This window comes from Barbatula barbatula (assembly GCF_947034865.1).
Source record: "Barbatula barbatula genome assembly, chromosome: 7".
Taxonomy (NCBI): Eukaryota; Metazoa; Chordata; class Actinopteri; order Cypriniformes; family Nemacheilidae; genus Barbatula; species Barbatula barbatula.
In genome coordinates, this window is record NC_136770.1 from 1,879,874 (window position 1) to 1,907,810 (window position 27,937).

The following is a 27,937-nucleotide window of genomic DNA, read 5'->3' on the forward strand; positions in this document are numbered from 1 at the left end:
CTTAATGAGTTACTGGTTTATTTGCACCGAAGATGCATGTGTATTGTGAAATGTAGGTGTTGTTGCGGTACTAAAACTCTAAAAGAGTTTTTAAAAAATTATAAAAGTTTACAGTATAAACAAAGATTTTATGTTCTTCAACTTTGCTACATAAGAAACAAGTATATACTATACAGTATGCAATGGCTAGGGAACACACACGCAGGTGAAATGCATACCTTGGATACATTGTGAATTGCTTTGGATGAAGCATACCTAATGGATAAACATACAGTAAATGGATGCTTGTGGTTTTGGATGCTGAGAGGTCAGTCGATTATTTACAGTAAAGCACAGCTATGACCTTATTATAAACTCCTTCTTGAAACCCTTTTGGTTTGGTTTGTCTGTGTGTGTGCGTGCGTGCGTGCTTGTGCACCTATAGTATGGTTATGTGTGGTCTCTGGTGAGCTGTATGTGGTCATGCACAGACGGGCAGCTGAGCTTCCGCATTAACTGCCAGACTCACAACTATAATCTCCTAAAACCTCAAGAAATGGGCTCCCAAAATAGACCAGCGAGCACTGAAATAAAATTAAGATGGATGAAAAGAAAATGAAATTCTGAATGAGGCAATCCAACCACTCGATTCAAAAGCTGCATGTGATGTCTCACTTCTACCACCATAGTTAGGTATATATGCGTTTGCATAAGCAATAGTGTGTTGTGTGCCACAGATCCTTCAGAACAAATAATTCTATTCAAATCAGAACATTAAGTAGGTTAGGAATAACAATGGAGGGGAGACTTAAGCAGAGAGTCTCATGAATATGGACTACAAGATGTGGTTCAACTCCTGTGGATAATGTGCCCCACTAGAGCTGTTTCTCAAAGGTCTGTTATCGGTGGAGAGTGACAGGCCCTGCTGCTTTGGGACTTTGGAGAGATGCTTCGGTGACCTGTTCTGTTCATAAGAATGTTCATTTTATGCTTAGGCACATTTATAATACGGCTCTTGCTAAAAGCACAACTAGCACACTTCCCGAGCTGCCTGAGGTTTTTCTGTCTAGGATTAGCAGACTTTAACCGAACGTCACCTGTTAGTGTCTGTGCTGCATGTTTTCGTCTTATTTAAAACACACAGCGGGTTTCAGAACTGTGAAAGAGTTTTATTTGGAAAAATGAAAAACAAAGGGGTCCCAGAAGTATTCGCTATACATTCTTCGTTTGTGTTCATTAGATATTTATAAAGCAATTTTTCCTACTATGGTAGTCAGCGGTACAAGCATACTTTCAAATATGTTTCTCTGTATGCATACAGCTGCAGTGCAACAGTCCTAAATGAAGCATCCCCTCCTAACTTTACTTTTATAAGTGTCTGCAGATCAGTTAGGAGAGGTGGGGGAGTAGCTGCTCTTTTTAAAGATGTCTATCAATGTAAGCAAATATCATTTGGAAATTACACGTCTTTTGAATATCTGGGTATTGTGTTAAAAGGTGCTCCTCGCATTTTACTAATCACTATTTACAGGCCTCCTAAATACTCTTCATCCTTTGCTGAGGACTTTACAGAACTGTTATCAACAATTTCCTCAGAGTTTGACTGTTTCTCTATTGCCGGAGATTTTAACATTCACGTAGATAATGCAGAAAACAATATGGCAAAAGAAATCAAAACTGTTTTAAAAACATTTGACCTGACTCAGCATGTACATGGACCCACACACAATCGTGGACACACTCTAGATTTACTTATCAGTAAGGGTCTAAACATTTCATCTATTGTTATTAAGGATGTAGCACTATCTGATCATTTCTGTATTTTCTTTGATGTATTGATCTCCCCTGCCATTGAAGTTAGATCTGTGTCTGTCAAGAAGAGATGCTTAAATGAGAACACTAGTGTACTATTTATGAAGGCCATATCCTTAACACCAAGCATATCTTCTGACTCTGTTGATTCTCTCCTTGATTCTTTTAACTCGAAGGTTAAAAGTGTAATTGATGATATTGCCCCTGTGAAAATCAGGAAGAGTGGTAGACAAAAAGCACCTTGGAGAAACTCAACAGCGGTGCAAAATATGAAAAGACAATGCAGAAAAGCAGAGCGCTTGTGGCGGAAGACAAAACTTGTAGTCCATTATAACATCTACAAAGACACCATCCATGCTTTCAATATGGAACTAGGCAAAGCTAGGCAGACTTTCTTCTCAAATATTATAAATAGCAACTTAAACAACACCCGGACTCTTTTCGCTACTGTAGACAGACTGACAAACCCCCCAAGCCAGATTCCCAGTGAAATGCTCTCAGACAGCAAGTGCAGTGAGTTTGCTTCTTTCTTCTCTGATAAAATCAATAATATTAGAAAGGTGATCAGCACATCCTTGAGTAGCGCTGGGGTCAGGCAGATCACACCACAACCTGAGAAAGTAGTTACAATGTCTGATTTTGAAGAAATTGATGGCAAAAATTTGGAAGAAACCGTTCAACACCTTAAAACATCAACCTGCGCCCTTGACGCACTTCCCACATCTTTTTTCAAAAGTGTGTTAAACTGTTTAGAAGCAGATCTCCTAGATGTGGTAAATGCCTCACTTCTCTCTGGAAGTTTCCCAAACTCCCTGAAAACTGCTGTTGTCAAACCCCTCCTGAAAAAGAGCAATCTGGATAAGACCATATTAAACAACTATAGACCGATCTCAAATCTTCCCTTCATAGGTAAGATCATTGAAAAAGTTGTCTTCAACCAGCTGAACAAATTCTTAAGCTCAAACGGATACTTTGACAATTTTCAATCTGGGTTCCGCCCACATCACAGCACAGAGACAGCACTCATTAAGATAGTAAACGACATTCGCTTAAGTACTGATTCAGGCAAATTATCCGTGCTGGTCCTACTCGACCTCAGTGCTGCATTTGACACGGTCGATCACAACATACTTATAGACAGGCTGGAAAACTGGGTGGGGCTTTCTGGGATAGTCCTAAAATGGTTCAGGTCATACCTAGAAGCAAGAGGTTATTATGTGAGTATAGGTGACCATAAGTCTGAGTGGACATCCATGACATGCGGAGTCCCCCAAGGCTCAATTCTTGCGCCTCTCCTATTCAACCTGTACATGCTCCCAATGAGCCAAATAATGAGAAATAACCAAATTGCTTACCACAGCTATGCAGACGACACACAGATATACTTAGCCCTATCGCCTAACGATTACAGCCCCATTGACTCCTTGCTCAAATGCATTGATGAAATAAATAGTTGGATGTGCCAAAACTTTCTTCAGTTAAACAAAGACAAAACTGAAGTCATTGCGTTTGGAAATAAAGATGAAGTTCTCAAGGTGAACGCGTACCTTCACTCTAAAGGTCAAACAACAAAAAATCAAGTCAGGAATCTCGGTGTGTCTCTAGAGTCAGACCTTAGCTTCAGTAGTCATGTCAAAGCAATAACTAAATCAGCATACTATCATCTGAAAAATATTGCAAGAATTAGATGCTTTGTTTCTAGTCAAGACTTAGAGAAACTAGTGCATGCTTTCATCACCAGCAGGGTGGATTATTGTAATGGGCTCCTTACTGGCCTTCCCAAAAAGACCATAAGACAGATGCAGCTCATACAGAACGCTGCGGCAAGGATTCTGAGCAGAACCAGAAAATATGATCATATCACACCAGTCCTCAGGTCTTTACACTGGCTACCAGTTACATATAGGATAGATTTTAAAGTTTTACTACTGGTATATAAATCGTTCAATGGCCTAGGACCTCAATACATTGCAGATATGCTCATTGAATACAGACCCAAAAGAACACTCAGGTCATTAGGATCGCATCAGCTAGAAATACCAAGGGTTCTCTCTAAGCAAGGAGAGTCTGCATTTAGCTATTATGCGAGCCGCAGCTGGAACCAGCTTCCAGAAGAGATCAGATGTGCTCCTACAGTAGTCACATTCAAATCCAGACTCAAAACACATCTGTTTAACTTTGCATTTGATTAATGTGCCACTGTGCCTCTGACCGTCCGACTGTTTGCGCTGTACTTTATTTTATTGATTATCTAATCTAAACTATATTTTATTTTATTTTATTAACTGGTTAATTTTTATTTTTCTTATTTCTTCTAAACTATGTTATTTTATTTTTTTATTCTTAACTGGTTACTTTTATTTTTCTTATTTCTTAACTGTTTTATCAAATGGATATTTTTAATTTCTTCTATGTAAAGCACTTTGAATTGCCATTGTGTATGAAATGTGCTATACAAATAAACTTGCCTTGCCTTGCCTTGCCTATGCAAGATGTATACAGATTTGGAACAATGTGAGTGTGAGAAAATGAGGATTTTTGTTTTATGTTCTGTTCCTTTAAATGATTCATTTAATGAACAAAGTTTAGGTCTGGACCAGTGTTGTTTTCATCTTGCATAATGGTCTACTTTGCCAATAATCTGGTAAATGTCCTGTTTTTGCCGTCAAGTATGAAGGTCAGAAAATAAAAACTCCGGTAAGGTGCAGAAAAACAAGGTAGAGTTTGAGACAGTGTCTTGGAATCACATGTCTGACAACGTCACACACTCCCCTGACAAATCTATAAATGGCATTAATGAGTCAGCTCACCTTGGCTTTTGTGCAGGTGACAGGCAGCTGTCCTTCCTGATCATTTTGCATCCTTCCATTCGCTTCCAGCGACACCGGCCATGTGTCCCTAATTAATATTACACCTGCTCAGAAAGATGGATGCAGAGAAAACCGCCCTTCCAGACCGCAGAAGACTAAAATACCCAGCTCATTTGTTCCATCTTTGCCTTCCAATGCATCATGTGAGAAGCTCGGGAGTCAGACGTCAAATATTTGGTGATAAGTTGGCTGAAAAGCGTTTCTGTTTTGCAATGATTGCTATGCCAAAAATAAGCTAGTTGATTCTGCGTTAAATCTAACTTTTTGCATATCCCCTGTTGACTTCATTCTTTAGGAAACATGACATAAGGATAGATTTAATAAGACAGGCCTTCATAATATACGATTTTCATGATACAAAAATACATATTTGCCCTCAACTCTTTTGTCTTTGTGTTAACCTTTATCACCTTTGTGATGCAACTCATTTGACTGGTTTGGCTGATCCAGAAACAGTCAAACGGGTGCCTGAGGTCATTCATACTGACTGACTGTCCCAATTATAATCTCAATTCATCAAGGTTACTGCCTTGCTCTTCCGACCGTGGGGTCAAAGTGTCCCTCATTGGCGTAGACCAGTTTGCCTCTTTTTTTTATATATAAAAGTAAAGCCACCAAACAAATGTTTAAATATTTCATGAGGTGGGATTGTGAATGTTGGCGGATAGTTTTCCCCAGGAATTGTTGACATCCTGAATTATCATTGTTTAACCAACAGCAATTGTAAAAGTATAGTACGGGAGATAATGGAGACACTAATCTGTCCGTCCATCCATCCAAATATTTTTTCAGAATAACTCACAATAATGAAACACATCTACCATGACTGAAAATATATTAAGATAAACACATATCAGTGCTTTTAACAGGTTTCTTATTGTGTGAAAGAAAAGCGAAACGTTCTGCCAATTCTTTGGGATGGTTTATTTATTACTCCTGCATTGATTTTTAAGATGAATCTGATCCAGATATAAGACTTTGTCTTGAGGTCTGATGGATATTCCGGGAACAAAATATCTTCATTCCCAAACCTTTACTACAAATATACACTTTCCCTTGGTTGGGTCAAATATGAACATTTTCTAGGTTAATACATGAAAAGAAATCGTGATTGACTGCAACTCTATTTTTATGAGAAATGTTTGAGGTTATGTTCAAATCTCATAATAAGATGAATCCTTCAGAGAGTTAAATACACTTAGATGAAACATTGTTTCTTTTTTAAGAGCAGATGATTGTAATAAAACTGTTGCGGAGACGAATGTCTTACACAATGTTATTGTCTTCTCGAGGGTAAAAACTCCTTCTCCGTATATCAGGAATGAGGAGTCAGTGGGGATGGCGAAGAACAGACGGATCATTTCTCATTTCTGACAACAATAAAAAGATCCACTGTCTGTTGTTTACTCTGAGACCTCCGGTCACTCTTACAACCTTAAAATCAAACCTCATACGATTTTCACTGATATGGATAATATTTCTCTCATCTGTTACATACAGAACAGTTTTTAAACATGCTTCACAACTTTTGGACACCGGGAATCCGCTTGGACAAGAGAAAGTATTTAGATAACAACTAATTCACTACATACGTAGGCATGGGCAGGGTACCACACGATAAATCATTTTGAAACAATGACCCAACTTAACCTTTAGTTTGGTTGCATATGATGCCAAAAGGTCATTAAAATGGTTCTTTAGTGTGGCTTTAGAGGGATTTAAGAATGTTTGTCTCCCTCTGGAGGTAATTCTGTGTACCCTTTATGCTAAAACGGCTGGCTGCTCTCAGACACTTCAGAAGAGTGATGTATAAACGGAGGGCGGGTCAGCTGCAAGTAGGTGGGACTTTATCTGCAAGTGGGCTGTACAAAGCGCCGGAGGATTTTAATGCATTTATTTAATGTCATGTGTTGTGTATTGGTACATGATCCACTGTTGGTATTGGAATATTCAATATTTTTCAATAATAAATTCAAAACCTCAAACCAATGTTGCTCTCAGATAAGGTCCAAAGAGAAAAACCGAATCACAAACCCAAAGCACCAAGCACTACATCAGTTAGCCAATTGGATGGGTTTGCTTAGGGGTGAAGCCCATCAAGGCAAAATTTTGCCAGCTACAGCAGGGGAGCGTATTATGACAACTAAGAATGTTGCTGTCAGATAAGGTTTCCCTGTTTTTGATGAAAAAAATGACCGCAGGCCTCGAATCAACCTCCTACGCAATACAAACCCAAAGCACTAACCATTGGATGGGCCTACTTGAAGGTGACGGCTTATATCACTCGTTAGTTATAAATGATTTCAGTGGTTTATTTGCAATCAATAAGTATCAAAACTAGAAATGTGTCCCGTTGCGAGATTTTTTTAAATGATGCAAATAGGAATTGTATGAACCTTTTTGTGTGTTTGTCATTGTTACATTGTTACATTTCAATAACTTTTTATACATTATCGTGTTTGTGGAAAGTCAGCTAATTCTTATATAATCTTTAATCCCAAATATATTGAAGGAATCATCTTCTTTTTTACAACAGTTTGATAACATTGCTCAAACTTCTGTCATGCTGCACCAAAGTTGGATGATATCCTCACAGATATTCAGCAGACACCATTACTTTACAAGCTTAATGTAAGAAAGGTGGTTTTGATATTAAAGACGAATAACTCTTAATTTTTTCAATAGCGCTACAAATAATGAAATGTTACACAATGTTTACATCTTGAAATATTGTAATTAAAAGACTGCTATATTCCAAATGATTGTACATCATGAAATAATTTCTACCTTTCAGTCTGAAATATAATTATTTTAAGAATGCAAAAACATTCACTGTGGAAATGTATGATCTTATTTATAAGAACCAGAATAGAAAAATGAATGTTGTCAAAGTTCAAGCAGTGCCTCAGAACAAAAGTGAACTGATGTCATTCTGGACAGTGGTTCATAAATACAGTTATGGCTGGTCTAAAGGTTACTAACACATCCACATCCATATCCATTCACACATGAAACATGACACAACATATATATATATATAGTTAAATCCACCAAAAAATATCTACACATGTGTATTCAACACCTCATTATATGTTGGCCTTTGGAAGTAATCGTTTTCCAACACTGATGTATGATCTTGCAGTTAAATGAAAGGTGTTATTTGCACGAATATTGCAGACGGCAATGCATTGATACACTTCATGCACAAATTTGCTCGATTTCATCTTCCTCATCTTTGTCATCGTTTACAATTCCCTCATCGATACTCTCCATGCGGACCCTCTGGCCATCCGGGTCTCTTTGTGTGGGCAGACATGATGAAATATTGTCAATCATAAGAAGTTTGGCATCGCTTTCTATGGCTTTAGCCATGCTGGACGCAAAGCTGTCAATCGCCTGGTGTATCTCCGCCTTCACCAGGCACTGGGACTGATCTTCAACTGGTCAAAAATAAAGTAAAATCTATAAATAAGAGCTTTGTCAAATTAAAATGCAGACCCAGTGTTTTTTTGTTCTTACTGAAATGCATGCACTGATGATCATAATTTCATTATACCTTTTGAATGTTCCACCTGGTCCTCAAACATGACGGAGCTTCTAGGTTTGTTGAATGAAGCACTGCAGTGGGAGGTTTCTGGAAACTCGGAACAGTTATCAAGCAACATGATATCTGTACCTACAGAGTAACATTTATAAAATAAAACAAAATGAACAAAACCATAACTGTTCAAACGATTTATTGTTTCAAAATGTTCCTTTCGGTTTTTTTACGTTGCTTTTCACCTATACAAAATCGTGAATTTGTATATTTACACTATTTGCACTACAGAAATAAGTTTAATAAGTAAAAAAGGGGTTCAATTTGATTTAAAAGCGCTTTAACAATAATTGTATTTACACACACCTGAGTCCTGGGAAAAGCTAAAGCCGGTGTCTCCAGTGCTGCTCCCGGCACCCAAAAGCTGACCTCCACCTGCAAGCATGGCTGTCAGGTGTGGAGACATACCGAGATCTGCAAAACAGAAATATGTCTATTCAGCACATTATGCATGTGGTCTCTGTTTTTTTTAACATTTACAGCAGGGTGCCGATGACACCAACGCCATGAGTTTTATTCCAGTCTGTATGACCTTGAGGGTTACTTTGTAAGTCCACAACAGGTTTCAGTTTTCCGTCAGTTAAATCCCCATGAAAATACATAGATGTATAATCTTAGTATACCTGTGATTCGATTTGAGATGTTAAAGAGGCGGGACTTCCTGTGACGACTGACGAATGATTCTCTGTAGTGGTGGTCACCACAGCACATGCCAAGCATCTCCTTCCTAACGGTTTTATTCCACAGCCCGTATATGAGAGGATGACACGCGGCACTGACGAACGACAGCCAGGTCACCAGTGTTTCCAGTCCGGGAGACACGCTTCCTTTACCCCACACTGCTTCTGTGCAAATCACTACGACATACGGCCCCCATGTTAACAAGAAGGTGCCAACCACCACTAAAATGGTGACCAGTGCTTTACACTGACTGCCGGCATAAATCATGCCTCTACGACTTCCGACGGAAGAAAGAGAGGCGGTGGAGTTCTTTCGGCCATTCCTATTGGACGACGAGGGCAACTGGGATACAACCACCGTCCCACAATGCACCTTGCGGGCTTTGAGCCGAGCCACCTGGAAGATGAGACTGTAGCACACCAGCACGGCACAGAGCGGAATCAGCCAGCACGACACGACCCAGAATACAGTGTAGCCAAGTTCACGATGCCAAGCTACAGAGCACGTCTTCTTGAAAGGGTCGAACTCGAATGCGGACCACCCGAATAGAGGTGGAAGGCAGCCCATTAGAGAATGGAACCACAGATACACGATGGCCACGGTGGCACGGTTTCCAGTGATCTTGATGGGGTACACCATAGGGAATAACACAGCATAGTACCTGATAGAACACAACAAAATTGTGTGACTTTCTTTCTTCTGCACAACACAAAAGGAGATATTTTGAAGAAGAACGTTGGCAACCAAACAACCCATTCCATAAAACTCCTCACCTGTCGATGGCAATGGCTCCTAAAGTCAGCATGCTGGCAGAGCTGATGAGCAGATAGAGCAGTGCTGTGAAATTACACCACAACACACCAAACAGCCATTCCCCATTAAAAGAGCTGACCACCACAAACGGCAGAACCAGAAAGGACAGAAGGAGGTTAGACAGCGTCAGGCTGCACACAAACTTATTGCTCGGAGTCAGGAGGTAGGGCTTTCGATACAGGGTCACCACGACGATAAGATTACCCAGACACACGGACAGAGCGATTATGAGGATGGCGACAGACTCCACCACCCAAATCCTGCCGTCTCCCACATCTGTGACATTCGCCAGCGATGTTTCATTGCGGCTGCTGTTCATGGTATCATCCGAACGGAGAGCAACGATATGTTTGCACAGGCCTTAGATCCATTTCTTGGGCATCTCACGAAGACTTCTTTAAGGAAACAAAAGAAACATATGCGGTTAGCGCAGCTATTTCTGTTCAACACAAAAAGAATAGACTTTTTTATACAATAGAAATAAATAAGGACCGGAGCTGATCCTAAAAAACTGTTTCTCGTGGTTTTCTTCTTGAGGAAAGTCATATGAGCGGGAACACAAACAAAACAATAAAAAACGAAATATATTTTCAATAGACTAAATGTAAAAAGAAAAAAAATTGAAACGCATAAGAAAACTTCCCTTCTTAATAATATTCATTAAAAAAATAACTAATAACTACAGTAATTGAAATTATTTGAAATAAAACCCCGAATTTACCATTGTCTCATTGTATTGACAATTGTTCGTAATAAATCTGCCATAAACGTGGTTTCTTAAGTTTTACTATAATAAATTCGTGGTTCCTAAGGGCAGTTTTCTTAAGTATAATAAGTTGTATGCCACCATCTTACGATTAAGTCAAAGAAAACTTTCAAAACTCATCCATTGTATGCAATTCTCAAGTTTAGTTCCACACAACATTACTTAATAAACTCCAAACTGTAAAAAACCCAAATGGTTTCATCGCATATAGATGTAACGTTCAAGATAATCCTGCTTTATCGAAAACGGTTTTCCCAAAGTTGCTTTGCAAAAACGCTACTTGACTCACCTCGCTGTTAGATCGCATTAAATGTCGCTCGAAACAAGTTGTGTCGGTATTTTAATCTTTATTCGCAGTTTGTTGCTGATGAAGAGACAGAAAGCACCGCAATGGCGGATCCCTCCTGTCCCGTCTCTTCCAGACTGTGTGTTAGTCTGTGTGTGGTCCGTCTCTCAAGTAAATCGAGTTCAAATACAATTACAAAGTGTTACATATGACGTATCGCTTTAAAACTCATATCAGAGCACTGCGGTCATGTGGAACAATATAAACTCTGCATGTCAGGTTATTTGTGATCATAGTGTGCGTTCACGCGTTTGTCTTTATAATGACAATCTAGTGTTTTAAAGCGTGTCAAACACACGCGTTGATGCTGGATATTGAACTATTATATTTGCAACACGGTATGAATGAAACTCTTTTGTTGTTGCGGAATGCGCTTTCGGACCACCAAAGAAGATTAAAGATTCCCGCAGGTTACGTCACCTCAGTCACGTGCACACGGTTGACCAATTAGCTACTTTCGAACTGCTCTTGAGCCACGCCCCCCTGCAAGCTTTCTGTAGCTTTAGGAAGGAACTCGCCACGAACTCGAAACTAAACGTTTTTTACTGAAAGGTTTTACTTCGGTTTTCATGGTGTATGTTTTATACGTTTAACTAACAAAAAATACGTTTAACTAACAAAAAAATAAAACGAATACAGCAGTGTGTGAAAAAAACGGAAAGCGAATAATGTTTTATTTCTAAGATATTTAACTAACAAATAATTAAAACGAATAGAGCAGAACTGTATGAAAAAAACGGAAAGCGAATAATGTTTTATTTCTAAGATATTTAACTAACAAATAATTAAAACGAATAGAGCAGAACTGTATGAAAAAAACGGAAAGCGAATAATGTTTTATTTCTAAGATATTTAACTAACAAAAAATTAAAACGAAAAGAGCAGAACTGTATGAAAAAAACGAAAAGCGAATAATCTTTTATTTCCAAAATTTTTGAAAAAGCAGAGAAGCAGGGCAAACTGGCTTTCTTGATCTAACGTTGTATACTTTGACATTTATTGTTTTGTGTTGAAACCCCATTTACTGTTGAAATGATGACTTTCTTCAAATTAAACGTTCTTTGTATTTGCACGGGTAGAAAAACACAAGAAACGAAAATACATACAGAAACTAAATGATTTGTATTTAATTCGCAAGAAATGTCATTAAACGCGAACGGACGTGTCTTGTAGCATCGCGAGATTTGGAATGCGGAAGTGACTCTCGGGTGATTTAGGTCATGTGGTGCAGCTCGGAGCTGTGACATCCTTTAAACAGTCTGTTTATGTGTGTAGTTGTTTTTGAAAGTCTAATACATTGAGCACAAACAGATTCATATTTCCTGGAGAGATTTGTCGAAGCATGCAGAACGTTATTAACTCGGTGAAGGGCACTGCTCTGGGGGTGGCAGAGTTTTTAACGCCTGTTTTGAAGGTAAGACGAGGAATGTTGTTAGCGTGATTTGCAGTCTGTGAAGCTTGTAAGAGTTTAACATTTGATTAAATATAAGTTGTCAGCATACACATAAAATGGGAATTATGGTAAGAATAGAATAAACCAAGCAATTTGAATTGCTTGAAACATGCACTCTGTTCTTTTCTTTACAAAAACATACGATCATTTGTATTATTGTGGCATTGTTTGTCTTAATGGCAATATAGTGTCTATAATAAACATAGTCTTGATCCACTACAGCTTGGTTGATTAACTGTAAACTTGAAATGTTTTTGCCGCCTTCTGAAATGTTACAGAAATTAAATTCTTCCTCTACAACAGCTTCTTTCATTGTGGTCTGATTATTTATGTTTTTTACTGTGTTTTAAACCCCTAGGAATCAAAATTTAAGGAAACTGGGGTTATAACTCCAGAGGAGGTGAGTGTGTGTGTGTTTTAAATGTGCATTCATTGCTTTATTAAAAATGAAAACATATGCTAAAGCATTACAAAATTTTTTTTTGTAGTTCGTTGCTGCTGGAGATCATCTGGTTCATCACTGCCCGACATGGAAATGGCAAGAACATCATTTAGATGCACTACTACCAGACTGGACACGCCTACTTTTTTCGCACTTTAGTATATTTAATGTGTCCGGGCTGCTTTTATCCAGTCTCTAGTTCAACTCATCCATTATGTAAAGAAATGTACTAAAAATAATTATCTCATTTCAGTTATACATACACAAACATTAACATTATGCATTTTGCAGACGCTTTTATCCAAAGTATTGAATGTACTATACATTTTAGTTTCTGACTATGTGAAAACATTTTTAGTGATTAGCTTGAAGCAAAACATTGTTACATTAGTCATTTTTTGGTGTCATAATTTTTTCCATGCCCAAACTTTATTTTGAAAGGCTTTTTACAGAATTCAGAATGTATTTTGTGTATTAATAGGGCCTCTGGTGAAGAAGCAAAGGTGAAGCCCTATCTGCCCAAAGACAAGCAGTTTCTGTTAACCCGAAATGGTAAGGAAGTGAGAATCATGTTCAGTTTCACCGAATATACGAATCTGAACTACGATGTGTGAAGTCAAAATTGTAAGGCTGTAATTGTTGTTTTCTTTTGTAAATTTGTGGTGCAGTGCCGTGCTACAAGCGCTGTAAACAGATGGAGTACTCTGATGAACTGGAGGCCATTATAGAAGAGGATGATGGTGACGGAGGATGGGTTGATACCTATCACAATTCTGGTATGAAATGCACTTTTTCACTCTTTATTTAAGAACATTACTGACCCTTTGCTAAGCCATGCAGTGGAAATCCTTTAACCAAATTAAACTTTTGCTCTTCTGATGCATGAAATCCCATTTTTTTCTTTCAAACCTCGGTTTATGAAAATGTCCAATTCTTCCAGTCAATAATAGATGTATGTTGACGTCTTGACATTCCCAGGTGTGACAGAAGCAGTTCGGGAAATATCATTGGATAATAAGGTAAGGTGACCCAGTGTTAACTTTAAAACATTTTTGGTTTTGTTTAAGTTGTTAAGAGCAGGTGTGTGTGTTTGCGTGGGTGTGTAGGACAAAATGAATATGAATGTGCAGTCAGGTACGAGTGGAAACGGTGATGATGAGGATGAGGGTGATGAAGCAGAAGCAGCAGACATGGAAGGTAGCCATACATGTGTGTAAATGTTTTATTCTTCTCAGTGTATATGTTTGAAGTGTAACTGGTATGTGTGTTTCAGATTATGAAGAGAGTGGACTTCTGGAGACGGATGATGTAAGAAAGTATACACACAGAAATTTCAGCACTTTTTTTTAATGGGAATCATTCACATTTTTGTTCTCTTTAGGCCACTCTTGACACAACCAAAATGGCTGATATGAGTAAAAGCAAGACAGAGGCGGGCGGAGAAGATGCAATCTTACAGACTAGAACTTATGATCTCTATATCACATATGATAAATATTACCAGACACCAAGACTATGGCTGTTTGGATATGATGAGGTAACACCCCTGACAATACATTTTTCGGCATATGGAAATACTTTTCTGCAGACATTGTGTTTTTAATAGTACAATAGGTCATTTTTGGTGTAACTTGCTCTTTTTCAGGACAGACAGCCACTGACCGTGGATCAGATGTATGAAGATATCAGTCAGGATCACGTAAAGAAAACCGTTACCATTGAGAATCACCCCCACCTGCCTCCACCTGCAATGTGCTCTGTGCATCCATGCAGGTAAACGCAAACAATAATACTCCAAACTCGAGTGTAATTTTTAAGTATGCCACCTCTTTACAAATCTTAATCATTTTATTTACAGTCAGATGTCAGAGTTGTCAGAGTTGCAGATTGTCAGAGTTCCAAGCTTTTGTATTTCTTTTATTTGTCAGACATGCAGAAGTTATGAAAAAGATCATCGAGACTGTGGCAGAAGGAGGCGGCGAACTTGGGGTCCATATGTATCCTTTAACATAGAAACCTAATACCATTGCATGTGTTTGACATCAGCATCTTGTAGATAAACAAATATACAGACGCCCCAAACAGCATCTAGACAGTCTGGATTATGTTTGATAGTATAATTCTAAACAAATGGCAGATTCTGAAGTTTTTTCCTTAACCTTCTTTATTTCAGGTATCTTCTGATTTTCTTGAAATTTGTGCAGGCTGTCATTCCTACAATAGAATATGATTACACAAGGCATTTCACCATGTAGCTCTTCGTTTGGCTGCCTATAACTATGACCTCATATTTAAGTGTATTTTGCGAATGGTGGCTGTTACAGCAGCGTGAAAGTAAAAACAAAACTGCCCTGGAAAGACTCTGAATCTCAAAAATTCTATGAAACGCAGAGAGGGGGTCTGGAGGGATCAGCCACAAACGTTTAAATCCACTTCTCTCGATTATTCTTCTGCTTCTTCTTTGTGTTAGTCACATGCTCTTAATAATGCTTTCCTAAACCTACAATTTTTATTTTATATATACCTTTAAGATATCCGATTCAAGATGCAACAAGTCGTACTCTCGGTTTTACCAGAAAAAAATAAATGGTTGTCAAAATATTTTGGTGTTATGTTTATGGTCAGGATCACTTCTCAGATGTGAGCTGAACTTTAAATTACATGTTGACTTGAACAGCTTGTCATAACGTTGTTCTCTGAATGTTGGAGCAACACCAGTATTGTGGAAACTATATTTACATCTGTTGGTGCGTATCATAATTTATGTGTGGTTTAGAACTTGTCTGTGTATTGTTGAAGTAATACAAAAGGAAGCTATGCAAATTATTGAATCTATTGCAAAAGCTTAATGGGTGTAATCTATTATTGTGGTCCACAGGTAAACAGCACAACATAGTTCTTAATGATAACTAATGAATATAATTCTATGAAGTCATTTAAGACTGTGAGCAGCTCTTAATTGTATGGCCATGTGCACATATAAAATATGTACATTTATTAATAAAACATTTTATAAAGACATGTTTTTGTTGTTGACCATGGTGCAGGGCTCTCAAGTCTCAAGAGTTTACAGGTCAGTCAAACTCATGATTATAAAGAGAGTTATCAGTCAGCAGTCAGTTTTATTCTGTAACGCGAAATTATAACAGAATCACGATTTCAGTGATGTTTTTTAATCGCTTTCTGTTTATTCTGTTATGTGAAGATTTACGAATGCAAAAAACGCAATACTAACCCTTAAATAGTTTTTGTCACGTGATTGTATTTACTTTAAATTGTATATTGTTTATGTTGGTGTAACTATGGCACATTTCAGCAACATTAAACAGTCTTTGTATTAAAACATGTCATGCTGCTGCAGTTTAAAGACAGCTTTTGATGTCGTTGATAACATTTTACTGTCTATTGCTTGTCATTATTCATATTGGTTGAAATAATTGATCAAAAATAGATATGTTATTTTAAATAAAATGCACATTTGATGAGGTTAATTAAAATGAATATAAGAATGCACATTTTGGAATGTGAGATCATTATATCAAATTATTATATATTAATACTGTTTTCAGATCTACAGGTCAATGTACGTTGCGCAGTACTGTTCATCTGGCTTGTTTGGGGGGACATTTATTTACGTTTTGATCATTTTAAAATATATTACACTATCTTATTTAAATGGATTTGTCTTTTATCAGATTTAGCATTTGTGCTGGGCAAAAATAAACAATAGGTAAAATTGCCACATTTGACAGAATTGGGTGCTGCTTAATTTGCGTGGCTCCTCCCCCAACAGATGTAAACTCCGAGCCGCTAGGCGGCAGCGTTCAAGTGCGTATCAATCGAGAGCGGACTTTCACGTCCAGACTGTTTTATTGCATGACGTCTGATGAATCGATTTCGTGCTAATCTTTGAACAAAGGGTGATATATACTTCAACAAAATAAATATATATGTATTTATTGTTTTGTTGTCTGGTAGTTCCTGTACTGTTTAACACGTTTGCTAATGCAACGCTTGTAGCGGAAGTGTTTCCTCACGGAATGTTTTAATCGTCGTTTGTTTCAGGGGAGTGTGCGTCCGTCGGAAAGGTCCCCCTTACTGGTGAGTTAACGCTGATCCATTCTTCATCCTTTAACATCTCAAATATTTATAATCATTAACTAGTTTGCCAAAAAATATCTGTGGACTATTAAATACCCCCACTGTCGTTAGTGTTTATGATGTTTTTTTTATTAGTTAGTTTATATACGTCGAAACATTATATATTAATAGAATTAAAATAGTTAGAAGTTTACTCAATAAAATTAACTTTGTTTAGTACACATCAGACACTCGTGTTTTATACATTATATAATGAATTGAGCAAAGTCTTGATGTTTTGAAAGAGTAAATAATTTAGGGGGAATGTCAAGTGTCAGAACCCATAGTTATGTTTATCTAACGAGCATCCTTAGTATAATTAATTATGTTTATGAATTACTTAGGTTTTATATGTTGTAAACCCATTGTAATAATAAATCTACCACAGCATGACCACAGTTTAGCATATTTGCAGTAAAACTATGAAAATGCGAAAGGTAATCAGTTTGTAGCTTCATATTCTTAACTCTGTTTACGTAAAGCCGCTTGTGTCGTCGTCGAGGTGTTCTGTGTGGACATGGAGTCAGGTTTGTCTGCCCTGCCGTGGGTGCCAGTGAATGTTGGTGGTTGTGATCTTCTGGCCAAAGCCTGGTTTGGTAACACACAGTACCGGGTTCTGCTGAGTGATCTGAGCGGTGTTTGGGAAGAGTATATGAATGCAGACGACATCCAGAGTCGAGCACAGGCAAGAACATACGACACCACACACTGCTGACCAGCCATTAAAAAGCTTTTTTTGACACCAGGTTAATTGAAACGGTTTTGTCAGTGCAAGATGTTTTATTGTCATTAAAACAATAAGATCATATAAATAAGTATATCATATTGCAGGTCAGCTTGCATTCGTTTGTGCTGGCTTCTCTCTCCTGTAACCGGCCCCCTGCACAAGTACAATGTTATTAGTTTCCCCCTGTCAAGGGCATCATTTATTGACCCTCATTTTGTTTAAAACCTGTGTAAGACTGAATGAAATTCTGGTGAATAAATGAAAAAGTTTGTGCCATAATCTCTCTTTTTTGTCTTTTTCTGTATAAAAGGATCTAAATAAGCGCCTGAGGGCTCCTACGCAAGCTTTTTTCTCTCATCTGTGCTCAGTGGCACAGCCTTGTTTTTCAAGCCCGGGTGATGATCAGACCTGTTCTGCCCAAGTCTCACTGGAACGTCACGGTGACAATTTAACAGTCAGACTCAAAAGTGAGCTGGCCGGATTGCCGTTTTACTGGGAGTTCCGTGGCACCCCGATGCCGGTAGCCATGGTAAAAACTTTTCTAACAGTCATTTCCTGCTCACATACTCTGAAACCAACATTTACTTGCCCATACCTAAAAATGTATGAATGTCATGCATTGGATTACAAAACAAACCAAGTGGCATTTATTTGAAGGAAATATGCGCTTTTGAAGTGCATAATGTTTAAAATGATCAATCAATATCAATAAATCAGTATTCTTATATTTTTAATAGTACAGCTATTTGGACACTTATGGTGTCTTTATCCCACTGAATACCCAAGATGAGCGTTCTTTTGTATGTATCAGGTTTGCAGGCAGCTGGTGCGCCCCCTGCTGGCAGTGAGCAGGGTTCTGCAGAGACAAGTGGAGGATCTAGCCACTCAGTTGATCAGGAAAGATGCAGAGATACAGGACTATCAGGAGAACGGAGCTGTTCTCAGCAGAGGTCAGGTCCCCATTTCAGCGTGAGCACAAACACATGCCTTCATATTTCTATTTGTAGCTCAATGACACTTTCTCTGCTTTCACAGCTCGACTGCAGACGGAGCCATTTGAGGTGCACAGATACAGGGAGAACTTCTTCACAGAGGTGTGAATTATTTTTACATTCAATCTACTGCTAAATATAGTCGAACAAGCTCAGACAGAACTAGCAGGTATATGAAGATGGGATGGAGATACATGTTGTGCAGTCACACATGGGCGATTCCATAAATTCTCTATATCTGTCAGAATAAGATTAATCATGAATTAATATCAATTAAACTGCAGTTGGTTTGTTTTGATTTAAGCCGTAATAACGCAGAAAAAACAGTAATACTAAATTACAGAACTAAAACAATAAAACACAAAAAAGTAACATAATAAAAACATGAAAGATTTCAAAGCCCTCCAAACTCTTCATTTGTTAACGAAGTAAAGGCATAAGGTAACACAAACTATTTCTCATTTCATAATTTCTTGTACATTTTTTTGCATTAATTTATCGTTGGTAATGCCTTTGTTAATGCCAATACAATATTTTCATGTTAGTTCCTTGTGCATAAATGTTACTAAATATAAAAATGGTTTAATAAATGCAGTAAATAAAGTTTAAACATGAACTAAGATTAATAAAGTGCTGTAGAAGTATTGTTTATTGTTAGTTCGGGTAAATCAATGCATTTACAAATGTTAACCAGTACAACCGAATTGTTAAGTGTTACCAAAAATTTATATGAAATGTCATTATTTGAGTAATAAATAAAGTCGAAAAAAGTTAAATCTTTTAAAGTTTAAAAAAGCTTTACGTAATGGGTGATTTAGAAAAACAATATTGTAAAATAGGAAACAATTTATTATGTCTTTAATTACATTATACATTTAAATACATGTAAAATGTTTGAATGTAAGATTTCCTATATGCGACTTTTAATGCAAAATTATATTTTCATTTAATTTTAACACAATTTATATTTTACTTTTATTTTAACATATTTTACTTTTAAAAGCATTGTGCCTTACATTTAAGAAACAGTTGTTCACTTAAATGAGAAGTGGAGGTGTGTATCTCTGCCATGGCAGCAGAATGAAAGACAAAACCAACAAAAATTGGTTTTTCATCATTTTTACTTTCGTGTCCTCACCAGGCTTTTGTAAGCAAGAACTTTTTGTCTATCCCTTAACATTACACATAACACCATAACACCAAAACACAGTTGATGGAAGATTATAATCAGTCACAATCAAACCCTTATTTCAGTAGATCCAACATATTTGAGATTGTTAAGAGACCTTTCATTTTTCAAGATTGATATTTCTCGGTTCTCACGCGGCCCTTTAGACCTCTCCCTATATGAAACGCTTTATTCAACTCATCAGCCCTCTTCCGAAACAGGCTTGTTTGACTTCATGCGGCGCCCGCAGATCAGCGAGTGTCATCACAGTACCGTGAGCGTGTTTAGAAAGCAAGCATATAGAGTCGTGTACTCTCGAATCGCTCTCACGGTGCCGTGATGTCCCTCGCTGACGGGTCCGAGCTGCACCACGTCAAATTGAATAAACCTAATGCTGCATAAGTCTTCCTAGTTAACATGCTAACCAGATGATGAGCTGAATCAAATGTTTTATATCTGAGGCATTCTGGGAGGAGGGCATGAGGACTGGAATTGAAGAATCAGCCATAAGCAGAAACGAAGCCCTTGTTAGGGGGGTCTGTTCTGGGAGGACGCTGGAGGAAGGGTGAGGAGAAATGAGCTGGGCAGGAACAGAGAGAGACTGGATCTCTGTTTGACTCAGAACTGAGGGTCACCACACACACACACCGAGTCAGCGTATAATTAGTCTGTGGTTTGGTTTGTGGAGACCGGAGAGTGTTTGCATTGACAGCTCTGTTGTAGCTCAGCCTGTAGACTGGGCCGTGTTTTCTTTTTCCTACTGTTGGGGTCTGTGTGAGTGTTTTCTGTTTTTTGGTGATGAGTGGGATTATGGCTGGCCGCCGGTTTTACTGTATGCATGTGATGGTGTGATAGAAATGGACTGATCCACAGGCACAAACGTTTAGGGTGATGTACTTATTATTTATTAATTTACACATTTTAGGAGAATAGCAAGCTCTTCAAAATTCAGCATTTCTAGATGTTTTGTGGTGATTCCACTCGTGTTTGTTGAATTTCACCAAAATCAAACTAAAGGAGTTACAAAGTCATCCAACAGCGACAAAATGACGAGACGCCTGAAAAGTGTGATTCAAAAACTACACGATTGCATCATTTTTAACTTTTCATAAATACATGTAGAAATGTAACTGTTGTATTTCTTAAAAAAAGTGAATGTTAACTTGATTTCTATGTAGTATTTGAGGTGTGTAAAAATACAGTAATTTTGACCTGTTTCTCCAAATAAATGCAAATAAAAACAATTTATTTGTTTGAAATTTGCGAGTAATATTGCTAGTAGTTCACAGAATGAAACAAAAACGATAATTTTACCTAAACACATACCTATAATAGTAAATTCAGAAAAACAGGAAATAATTTTGAAAGGAGCCACTGTTTATCTAGATTTGTCTAGGAGTCAAACCAGCGGCGGTATATTTGAGGTGTCAGAGCCGTGCGGTTGTGTTTATGGGCTTTTATCTTTTGATGAGTAAAATATTTTTTGGAGCTTCAGTCATTAGCATTGATTTTTTGTGTTGGCAGTCATATTTTCCGTGTGAGGTGAGGGCTTTGATCTCATTGTCAGTGTGTATGTGTGAATCCAGTGGTATTTCTCACCAGCCTGGTGAATGTGCAGTCAGATATGTGTGGCTTGACTTGGTGGTGTGAGAAAAGGATATGAGTCCACTCGCCCACTGTATTCAACACTCAGACACTAGTCGCCTATTTAACCCGTGCCATTTCAACCCAACGTGACAACACAAAAAAAACTGATTCAGGTATTTCTGATGATTCGTTTTAAATTATGAGTGGAGCTCCTATGTAGTTAACCCAAGATAAAGTTACATTTGATAAAGGAGTTAGCTACACTATAAAACAGATTGACCGACTACGTTTTGTACTTTGGACAAAATATTTTGAATTGAAGAATATTTTTTTCTTTATGATTGTAATTTTTGATGATAGATTATTGACGTTATTCCATAAATTAAATAAAAAATCTATTTAAATAAATTGTCAGTTTGTGCAGTGCATCAAGTCTTTGTTGTATGCATTTATTTATATTATTATGAATTATATATATATATATATATATTTTAGCATTATAAAAAACTGCCATTATTTTATGTACCAACATTTCCTCCCAAGATAACCTCATCTTTAAAGGGGTCACATGAGCTGCCGGTATGCCGTGATTCCGACCCCGACAGTACTTGCCGTGTGTCCATTGAAATTTTTCTGAAATATCAAAGTCTTTGACTGCTTCTGTCTCACAATACAATGGGAAATTCCACTCCACACTGAAGAACCATTTAAGATCCAATTCAGAATGAAAATAAAGGCATATTCGGAAGAATTTCTCACCCAAATGCCAAACAAACATAGCAAGTCTCTGGAAAAATGGAGCCCGTTCTTGAGATTCCTGATGGCTGGAAGTCTGGCCAAGGATGTGTTTGATAAAAAGATGCACGGACATTTGATTTCCTGTCATGACCATATATGACCGAAGGAGCGTGTGTTTTGTACCCTGGTTTTGTCTAAATGTGTTGATTTTTATGCGATTGACACAAAGATTTGTGTATAGTCCATATTAGTTCAAATGCGGAGTGGTGTTGTTTCTACAGATCCTCTCGGTCTCTGTGTATTTGTGCATGAATGTGTTTTAATGACGCATGCTGTTGGTTTTTTGAGGCTGAGGGGAAAAAAGAAAATTTGACCGGGTGAGTTGAGAAACCAGTTTGGTTTTGGCAGTTGCGGACTGACCCTACCCTCTGCCACACCGGGCCATGGGGCGTACTGAACTAAACATCAGCGGAACATCCCATAATCCTCCGGTATTAGAGACAGATGCATTTAGGTCTTATGATGCGTTTATTAAACCAAATTATTGTCACAATGAATCAGCGACAGAAAATACAAACTCAATATTTACGTTGTGTTTGCACTCGGCAGTCTTTTATTATGGATGTGGGTGGTTGCTATGGCATTGCTAGGCACTTGAGGGCGGTTGCTAGGTGGTTACTTACTGGTCCAGTTAAGAACAGCTCACTTGTTGTTTATGAATGTTATGGACTCTATAGGATTTTCTCTATTCAACAGATGAAAACTGGACACAACATTTATGACCACATCTATAGAGCAGGTCAAAATTGTCACTTTAGATAAGATCTTACATATATATATGAGATATGATATTTGAAACCAAAAGATATACAAAAGTAATTTTATCTGCATAAGTGAATATTACAAGTTGTGCAATTACATGTTATGCAACAACAACAACAGATTATCTTTGATATCTATATGATATGTGATGTTTTGATCATATTATTTATGACAATAAAAGAGTAGTCACCAAAAAAATACAAAGAGACCACCTTCCACTGACAACTTCCATTGCTTGTTGATGTAACATGAACATGCATCTATAAGGGGTCGCTAGGATGCAGCCTGGGTGTATGACTTGGTCGTCATGGAAATGATGTGATGGCCGATTCGAGCACAGTGCCGAGCAACTTTTCATAATTTAATAGCAGATCATTTTCAAATGTTTTTCTTCTAGTTGATGAAACGTCGTCCGTTTTGTAGTGAGACGTGAGGAACTGTCGGGTCCGCATACCTCCAGCTAAATCTCGAGATGTTTTCTCGTAACTGAAACTCTTGGCTCCGGCCTTTGGTAATCACCCCGAACTGATAACCATGAAACCCATTCAGAGGCGCTCGGAGAGGCCAAATGTCTCTCGTTCTGTTATTTCTTTTCTCTCTCTCTCTCTCATAGCACTAGTCCAGTTTTCCACAGGCTCGGCTCTGATCTGTAATTACTCAGCTGTAGCAGGCCTGTGGTTTATTCCATCTTCTTTTAACCCCTGAGAAAGAAAGTCGGGACGAGAGGAACGTCCCGTCAGACACAAGCTCCTCTCGTGAAGATCACGATGAGGAGGAGGTGAGGATTCTAGAAAATTAAATGAGGTAAAACAATCGCAGGAGGTGACAAGTGAGAGAAGCTCAGACAGCGGTTATAGATATTTCAAGGGAAGAGGGGGTGTTTTGGTTGAATAAGAGCGAGGACAGATTTATGAAGGCCTGTAAAATGAAGCTTTTCTGGGGTTTAATGCATGACGCTCACTTAAGACTTCACCTGCTTTTATTTGTTTAGATTGTGTGCAGTGTCTGTTTGTGCGCTTGGCTCGGAGTCGGGTTATAATAAATATATCACGAGTGACATGACTTTATGGAAGAACGACTGTTATACAGGCGTAGCTGTGAGGCCGCAGAGTGAAAATGTGGTTAATCACGACCGCCACAAACTTTTCTTTTTTTTTATTAAGATTTACTTTTGCTCTCGTAGTGCTGAGTTGTTAAATGACATAGTAATAATATTCTTTTTTGTACGATTTATTCTATATGTAAGACGTATGCAATATTTTAAGTTTTGCTTTCCATCCTCTCAACAGCTGTACAAAAATACAAAACAGAGGTGGCGATAGAGAGGCAAACGTTACGGGTTGCCGCATTTAATCGAAAATAACATGAAAACCCAAATAAAGTGGCATGGGTAGTAAATGATATATTAGATGAAAGTAAAGCTTCCTGCACTCTTGAATGTGAATGTCGAATGTCATTAAATTGTTCAAATGTATATTTACTATTCATCTTATCAGTTTAGTGTGCACACTGGTGCCTTTAGAGTTTCTGGAATCTTCCATTGGGGTCCATTGGTTTGGGGTTTAGCATGAAGCCAGAGCAGTTTATCCACAAACCACTAAAAACCAGCCAGCGCTGTTTACCAGCTATGAATAGGTGTATCAACATGATGCATCAACACATGTGAACCACTGTTTTCCTGCCCTTCCTAGACACGCCTTTTCTTTGACGCACACAGGTGAAGGCCAATAAGATTGGTTTAATAAAGTACTTGATGCATTTAATCAGTTTAAAAAGTTTAAACTCATGAACATTCTGTCATTGTTTATTATCTACGTTGTTATTCGTTTGTACACAAATGCAGAAATAAAGACCGCTCTGAACATGTTCAAAAACTTCAATTTTGGGTTTTTGTCCTCACACAAAGCTATCGCATGACTTCAGAAGACCTGGGTTATATGGAGAGGAAGTGCACGCTCATGAACTGCGGCTGCTCTCCTCACATTGAGCTCTCTGTCCCCAAAGAACGGCTCAAAGTACACATTTATTTTTATGATATTTAAACAAATAAATAATAAAAATAAATCAGTGTAAACCCTGAATGTCTACACGCTTATTTAGGGGTCCCTTTATTCAGCCGGTGGTCACCAATCTCACCGAGTCAATATTTGGGCAGCTAATTTTAAGAATGTGTCCTCTCTGTTGTGAAAGAGAATGTGTTTAAGTGTGTTTGAATGCAGTCACCGCTTTAACATCAATACTGTTACCCTGTTGAATTACCCTGTGTGCGTTTTCATTTTGTGTTTTATGCAATCATCATCTCGAGCATCTGTAGATGGTGCTGTTTTTGTTTAGATCTGCTTTTTTGGTTTGGCATAATTGACAAGAGAACGATTCTGACCTCAAAGGGAAGTATTTCTTACTAGGATACAGAGAGGGGCTTGGTGATGTCAGATTTCAGTACAGCATTCAAACATTTTTGTCTTTAAAATAACACAGATGAATTGTGCACATTTAGAAAATACATTTATTTAAAAGTAGTCAGACGGTATTTTGAGTTCATTTAAATCAGTGTACGCTTTAGAAATATGATGGGCTTTTTGCCCCTTTAATGGATAAAGTGTTAGAGGACGTAGCGGTTTTGTACGATTTCAAATATATTTTGGTGATTTGTTGTTATTATAAATGTAAGCTTTATCCCAAATTGATATGCCGAGGCGAATACAGAATCGAAATTGAACCATGTCTTAGTCATTCTTTCTCTTTGTTGTACAGACAGTTCCACAGATGGGCGTGCCGTTGGACAGTTTGGGTTTTGAACCCGAGTTACAGGCGCTGTATGTGGCTGTACACTCTATAAAATCCGCTCAGAAACGTAAACGCTCTTCAGACAGCAGCCCTGCGTCGGACGACATCAGCGTTCCTGAACATCAGTCCCCGGATCACCAACAAACCAATGATGTTCACACAGGTTGTTCTCTCACACACAAGCTGTAGTTGTTCCTCTTAGATGCATTTATTAAACGAACAGTTGAGCTTGGTCTTGTGATCAGTCATAGTGACACGAAATAGATTTGACCAAATAAATGAATACATTTCATTGGGCTTTCCATATTTGTTTTGTGTAAAAGAGCCTCCAGGAACTAACTTTTTGTGTTCTGTGGAAGAAAGTAAGTCATAAGGGTCTTGAACAAGCAATTGTTTTATTTTGTCCCTTATTTTGTTAACGGTTTGTGTTGGTTGCTGTGGTCATGTTCAGGTGTGGGGGCTCCATTGGCTTCTCAAGAACACAACGATGTCAAAAAAGCATCTGGAAAAACTCAGGAGGAAGACAGTGAACAGGTTCGGTCTTTAATTCCTCATTCAGTCATGTTGGGTTTGCTACTGCCTTAACCGTTACTCTTGACTTTTGTGAAATCGTTTCATGAAAATAAATATTTGATAAATCCTTCTGGAAATCCAAAGTGATCATTTCACATCCTCGGTGTACCCAGCATTTCCAGACCTCTGGCTGGTGGAGTCCAGCCACTGTTTGTGTTTAGAGGTCGTTGAAGTTCAGCAACATAAATTCCGCTTGCGTCTAAATGGGCTAAAATGCTCACATTCAATGTTAGTAATGTTCATCATCATTTTTCATATGTCGTTTAGACGGTGCCGCTAACACCTGCTGCTGCTACGGGTTCTGAAGAGCGTTACACTTCACGGCCGAAGAAGAAGAAAGCCGTGGGACTCTTTCGGTGACCATCTACACCTCCAAAGCTCATTTATACAATATCAAATTATGGACACTTTCTAAACTCTTAACATACACACTTCTTTAAGTGTATTTTAAAATCTTTTTTTAATTTGCGTTTTATTCTGTGTGTTTCAATTTTAAAATGGTGTCTCTTAAAAGCAAATAAAATATTGCTTTCCTTTATGCAGATTTTTTCGTTTGGTCTGACAGAATGCATGAGATCAGCTTGAAATGAAGTGCCAGTGTGTTAAATTGTTATTTTAACACATTTGGACTCTTTAGTAATCCTCATTGATCAACCTTTCCCAGTGTCAGAATGCATTGCGGAGTAAGTAAAATGGTTTTAAACGTTTTAGCTAAAAATGTAATCCTTTGTTCGCATTACTTGCATTTTTAGGTTTGTTCAGAATATTAGGAAGCAAGTCATTGTGGTATCCTAACTAAATATGCCACTTGTTTTCCGAGTCATGATCTCTGAAATCATTAGTACTTTGGAATGAATAGAACCACCAGTACCCACTGAGCAGACCAGATCTTCTGACCAAAATCCTGCTCCGTTGACCTGAAGTACATGATGCCTTAAATCTAGATTTATATGCGGGCATAAATAATTTAATTTAGGGTGTATATTTTCTGTCTACAGATTATTTTCTGATGACTGGCCAAAAGACTCTCTAATTTAAGTGTATTTAGAAACCCCAGCAACATCTTCACGCTGTCAACATTGTGGTCACGCAGAGCCAGAAAGAAATGCCTTCACCACTAAAAGAGACGTAGAACTGTCATCATTTTCCTACCAGTATCATTTAGTAATGGTTCAGGCATTTATCTGATGAGCTGTCTTCAGAAGCTAGATGTTTGAGCTCTTCGTGTTAACAAGAACACTCTCATTTTATATTTTTGATGTATCCAAAGGGACTTATTTAGTAAGTCAAAAGTTTACAAATAATATTTTTGATAAATGTTCCAAGTTATTAACTACAGGCAATTAATCCTAGACCAGAAATTGAAGACTATGATGCTATTTCTTCGTTTTATTGAATTATATTATTATTTTAAAGTTTGTAGTTGCATTCTTCATTTATGTGCATTTATTGCTGCATTTATTACAGGTTTTAGCTTTGGTTTAGTTTAATTTCAGTTCATATTAGTGCCTCAAACTTACTTCACCATTTCCAAGTTTAAGTTTTTCAAATAATATGAAGTTTGTAATAGTTTTAGTAACCTATAATAAATAACCCTGTATGGAAATCATCACTTCTATGAGAAGCCCTCTCTAAAGGTTTCT

General features: G+C 37.7%; 3 protein-coding genes across 4 annotated transcripts; 2 read left to right on the forward strand and 1 right to left on the reverse strand.

The window, feature by feature from the left end:
• Positions 1 to 6,822: 6,822 nt before the first annotated feature.
• Positions 6,823 to 11,296, reverse strand: gpr161a (G protein-coupled receptor 161a). The gene is made up of 6 exons (XM_079460985.1): positions 10,809 to 11,296; positions 9,714 to 10,148; positions 8,883 to 9,601; positions 8,566 to 8,673; positions 8,218 to 8,337; positions 6,823 to 8,101 (listed from the first exon to the last, which is right to left on the reverse strand). Exons 2-6 carry the CDS (start codon positions 10,070 to 10,072, stop codon positions 7,860 to 7,862), a joined length of 1,548 nt encoding a protein of 515 aa, XP_079317111.1. The 5' UTR covers positions 10,073 to 10,148; positions 10,809 to 11,296; the 3' UTR covers positions 6,823 to 7,859.
• A 721-nt stretch (positions 11,297 to 12,017) lies between these two features.
• atg3 (autophagy related 3) lies at positions 12,018 to 16,433 on the forward strand. The gene is made up of 12 exons (XM_079461319.1): positions 12,018 to 12,279; positions 12,677 to 12,718; positions 12,807 to 12,856; positions 13,242 to 13,312; positions 13,429 to 13,536; positions 13,739 to 13,779; positions 13,867 to 13,957; positions 14,034 to 14,068; positions 14,142 to 14,297; positions 14,406 to 14,533; positions 14,689 to 14,757; positions 14,934 to 16,433. Exons 1-12 carry the CDS (start codon positions 12,208 to 12,210, stop codon positions 15,013 to 15,015), a joined length of 945 nt encoding a protein of 314 aa, XP_079317445.1. The 5' UTR covers positions 12,018 to 12,207; the 3' UTR covers positions 15,016 to 16,433.
• A 164-nt stretch (positions 16,434 to 16,597) lies between these two features.
• On the forward strand, positions 16,598 to 27,902 carry nhej1 (nonhomologous end-joining factor 1). 2 transcript variants are annotated; one of them, XM_079459722.1, is made up of 10 exons: positions 16,825 to 16,861; positions 17,383 to 17,585; positions 17,938 to 18,156; positions 18,439 to 18,577; positions 18,663 to 18,721; positions 25,689 to 25,884; positions 26,173 to 26,255; positions 26,562 to 26,650; positions 26,838 to 26,977; positions 27,293 to 27,902. In XM_079459722.1, exons 2-9 carry the CDS (start codon positions 17,418 to 17,420, stop codon positions 26,854 to 26,856), a joined length of 972 nt encoding a protein of 323 aa, XP_079315848.1. In that variant the 5' UTR covers positions 16,825 to 16,861; positions 17,383 to 17,417; the 3' UTR covers positions 26,857 to 26,977; positions 27,293 to 27,902. The 2 variants fall into 2 exon arrangements, with proteins under 2 accessions (XP_079315849.1, XP_079315848.1); XM_079459723.1 differs by lacking the exons at positions 26,838 to 26,977; positions 27,293 to 27,902 and adding an exon at positions 16,598 to 16,680 and having other exon boundaries at positions 16,826 to 16,861; positions 26,562 to 26,837.
• The last annotated feature ends 35 nt before the right edge of the window (positions 27,903 to 27,937 follow it).

Coding starts and splice junctions, on each gene's coding strand:
- gpr161a (XM_079460985.1), bottom strand. CDS start 10,072: ATGAACAGCAGCCGCAATGAAACATCGCTGGCGAATGTCACAGATGTG. Junction 8,674..8,882: donor CATCTCAAATCGAATCACAG/GTATACTAAGAT, acceptor TCTGTTTTGCAG/ATCTCGGTATGTCTCCACAC. Junction 8,102..8,217: donor CCAGGTGGAACATTCAAAAG/GTATAATGAAAT, acceptor ATTTTTGACCAG/TTGAAGATCAGTCCCAGTGC.
- atg3 (XM_079461319.1), top strand. CDS start 12,208: ATGCAGAACGTTATTAACTCGGTGAAGGGCACTGCTCTGGGGGTGGCA. Junction 13,958..14,033: donor AGAAGCAGCAGACATGGAAG/GTAGCCATACAT, acceptor TGTGTGTTTCAG/ATTATGAAGAGAGTGGACTT. Junction 14,298..14,405: donor GGCTGTTTGGATATGATGAG/GTAACACCCCTG, acceptor GCTCTTTTTCAG/GACAGACAGCCACTGACCGT.
- nhej1 (XM_079459722.1), top strand. CDS start 17,418: ATGGAGTCAGGTTTGTCTGCCCTGCCGTGGGTGCCAGTGAATGTTGGT. Junction 18,578..18,662: donor CGGAGCTGTTCTCAGCAGAG/GTCAGGTCCCCA, acceptor CTGCTTTCACAG/CTCGACTGCAGACGGAGCCA. Junction 25,885..26,172: donor AACCAATGATGTTCACACAG/GTTGTTCTCTCA, acceptor GGTCATGTTCAG/GTGTGGGGGCTCCATTGGCT.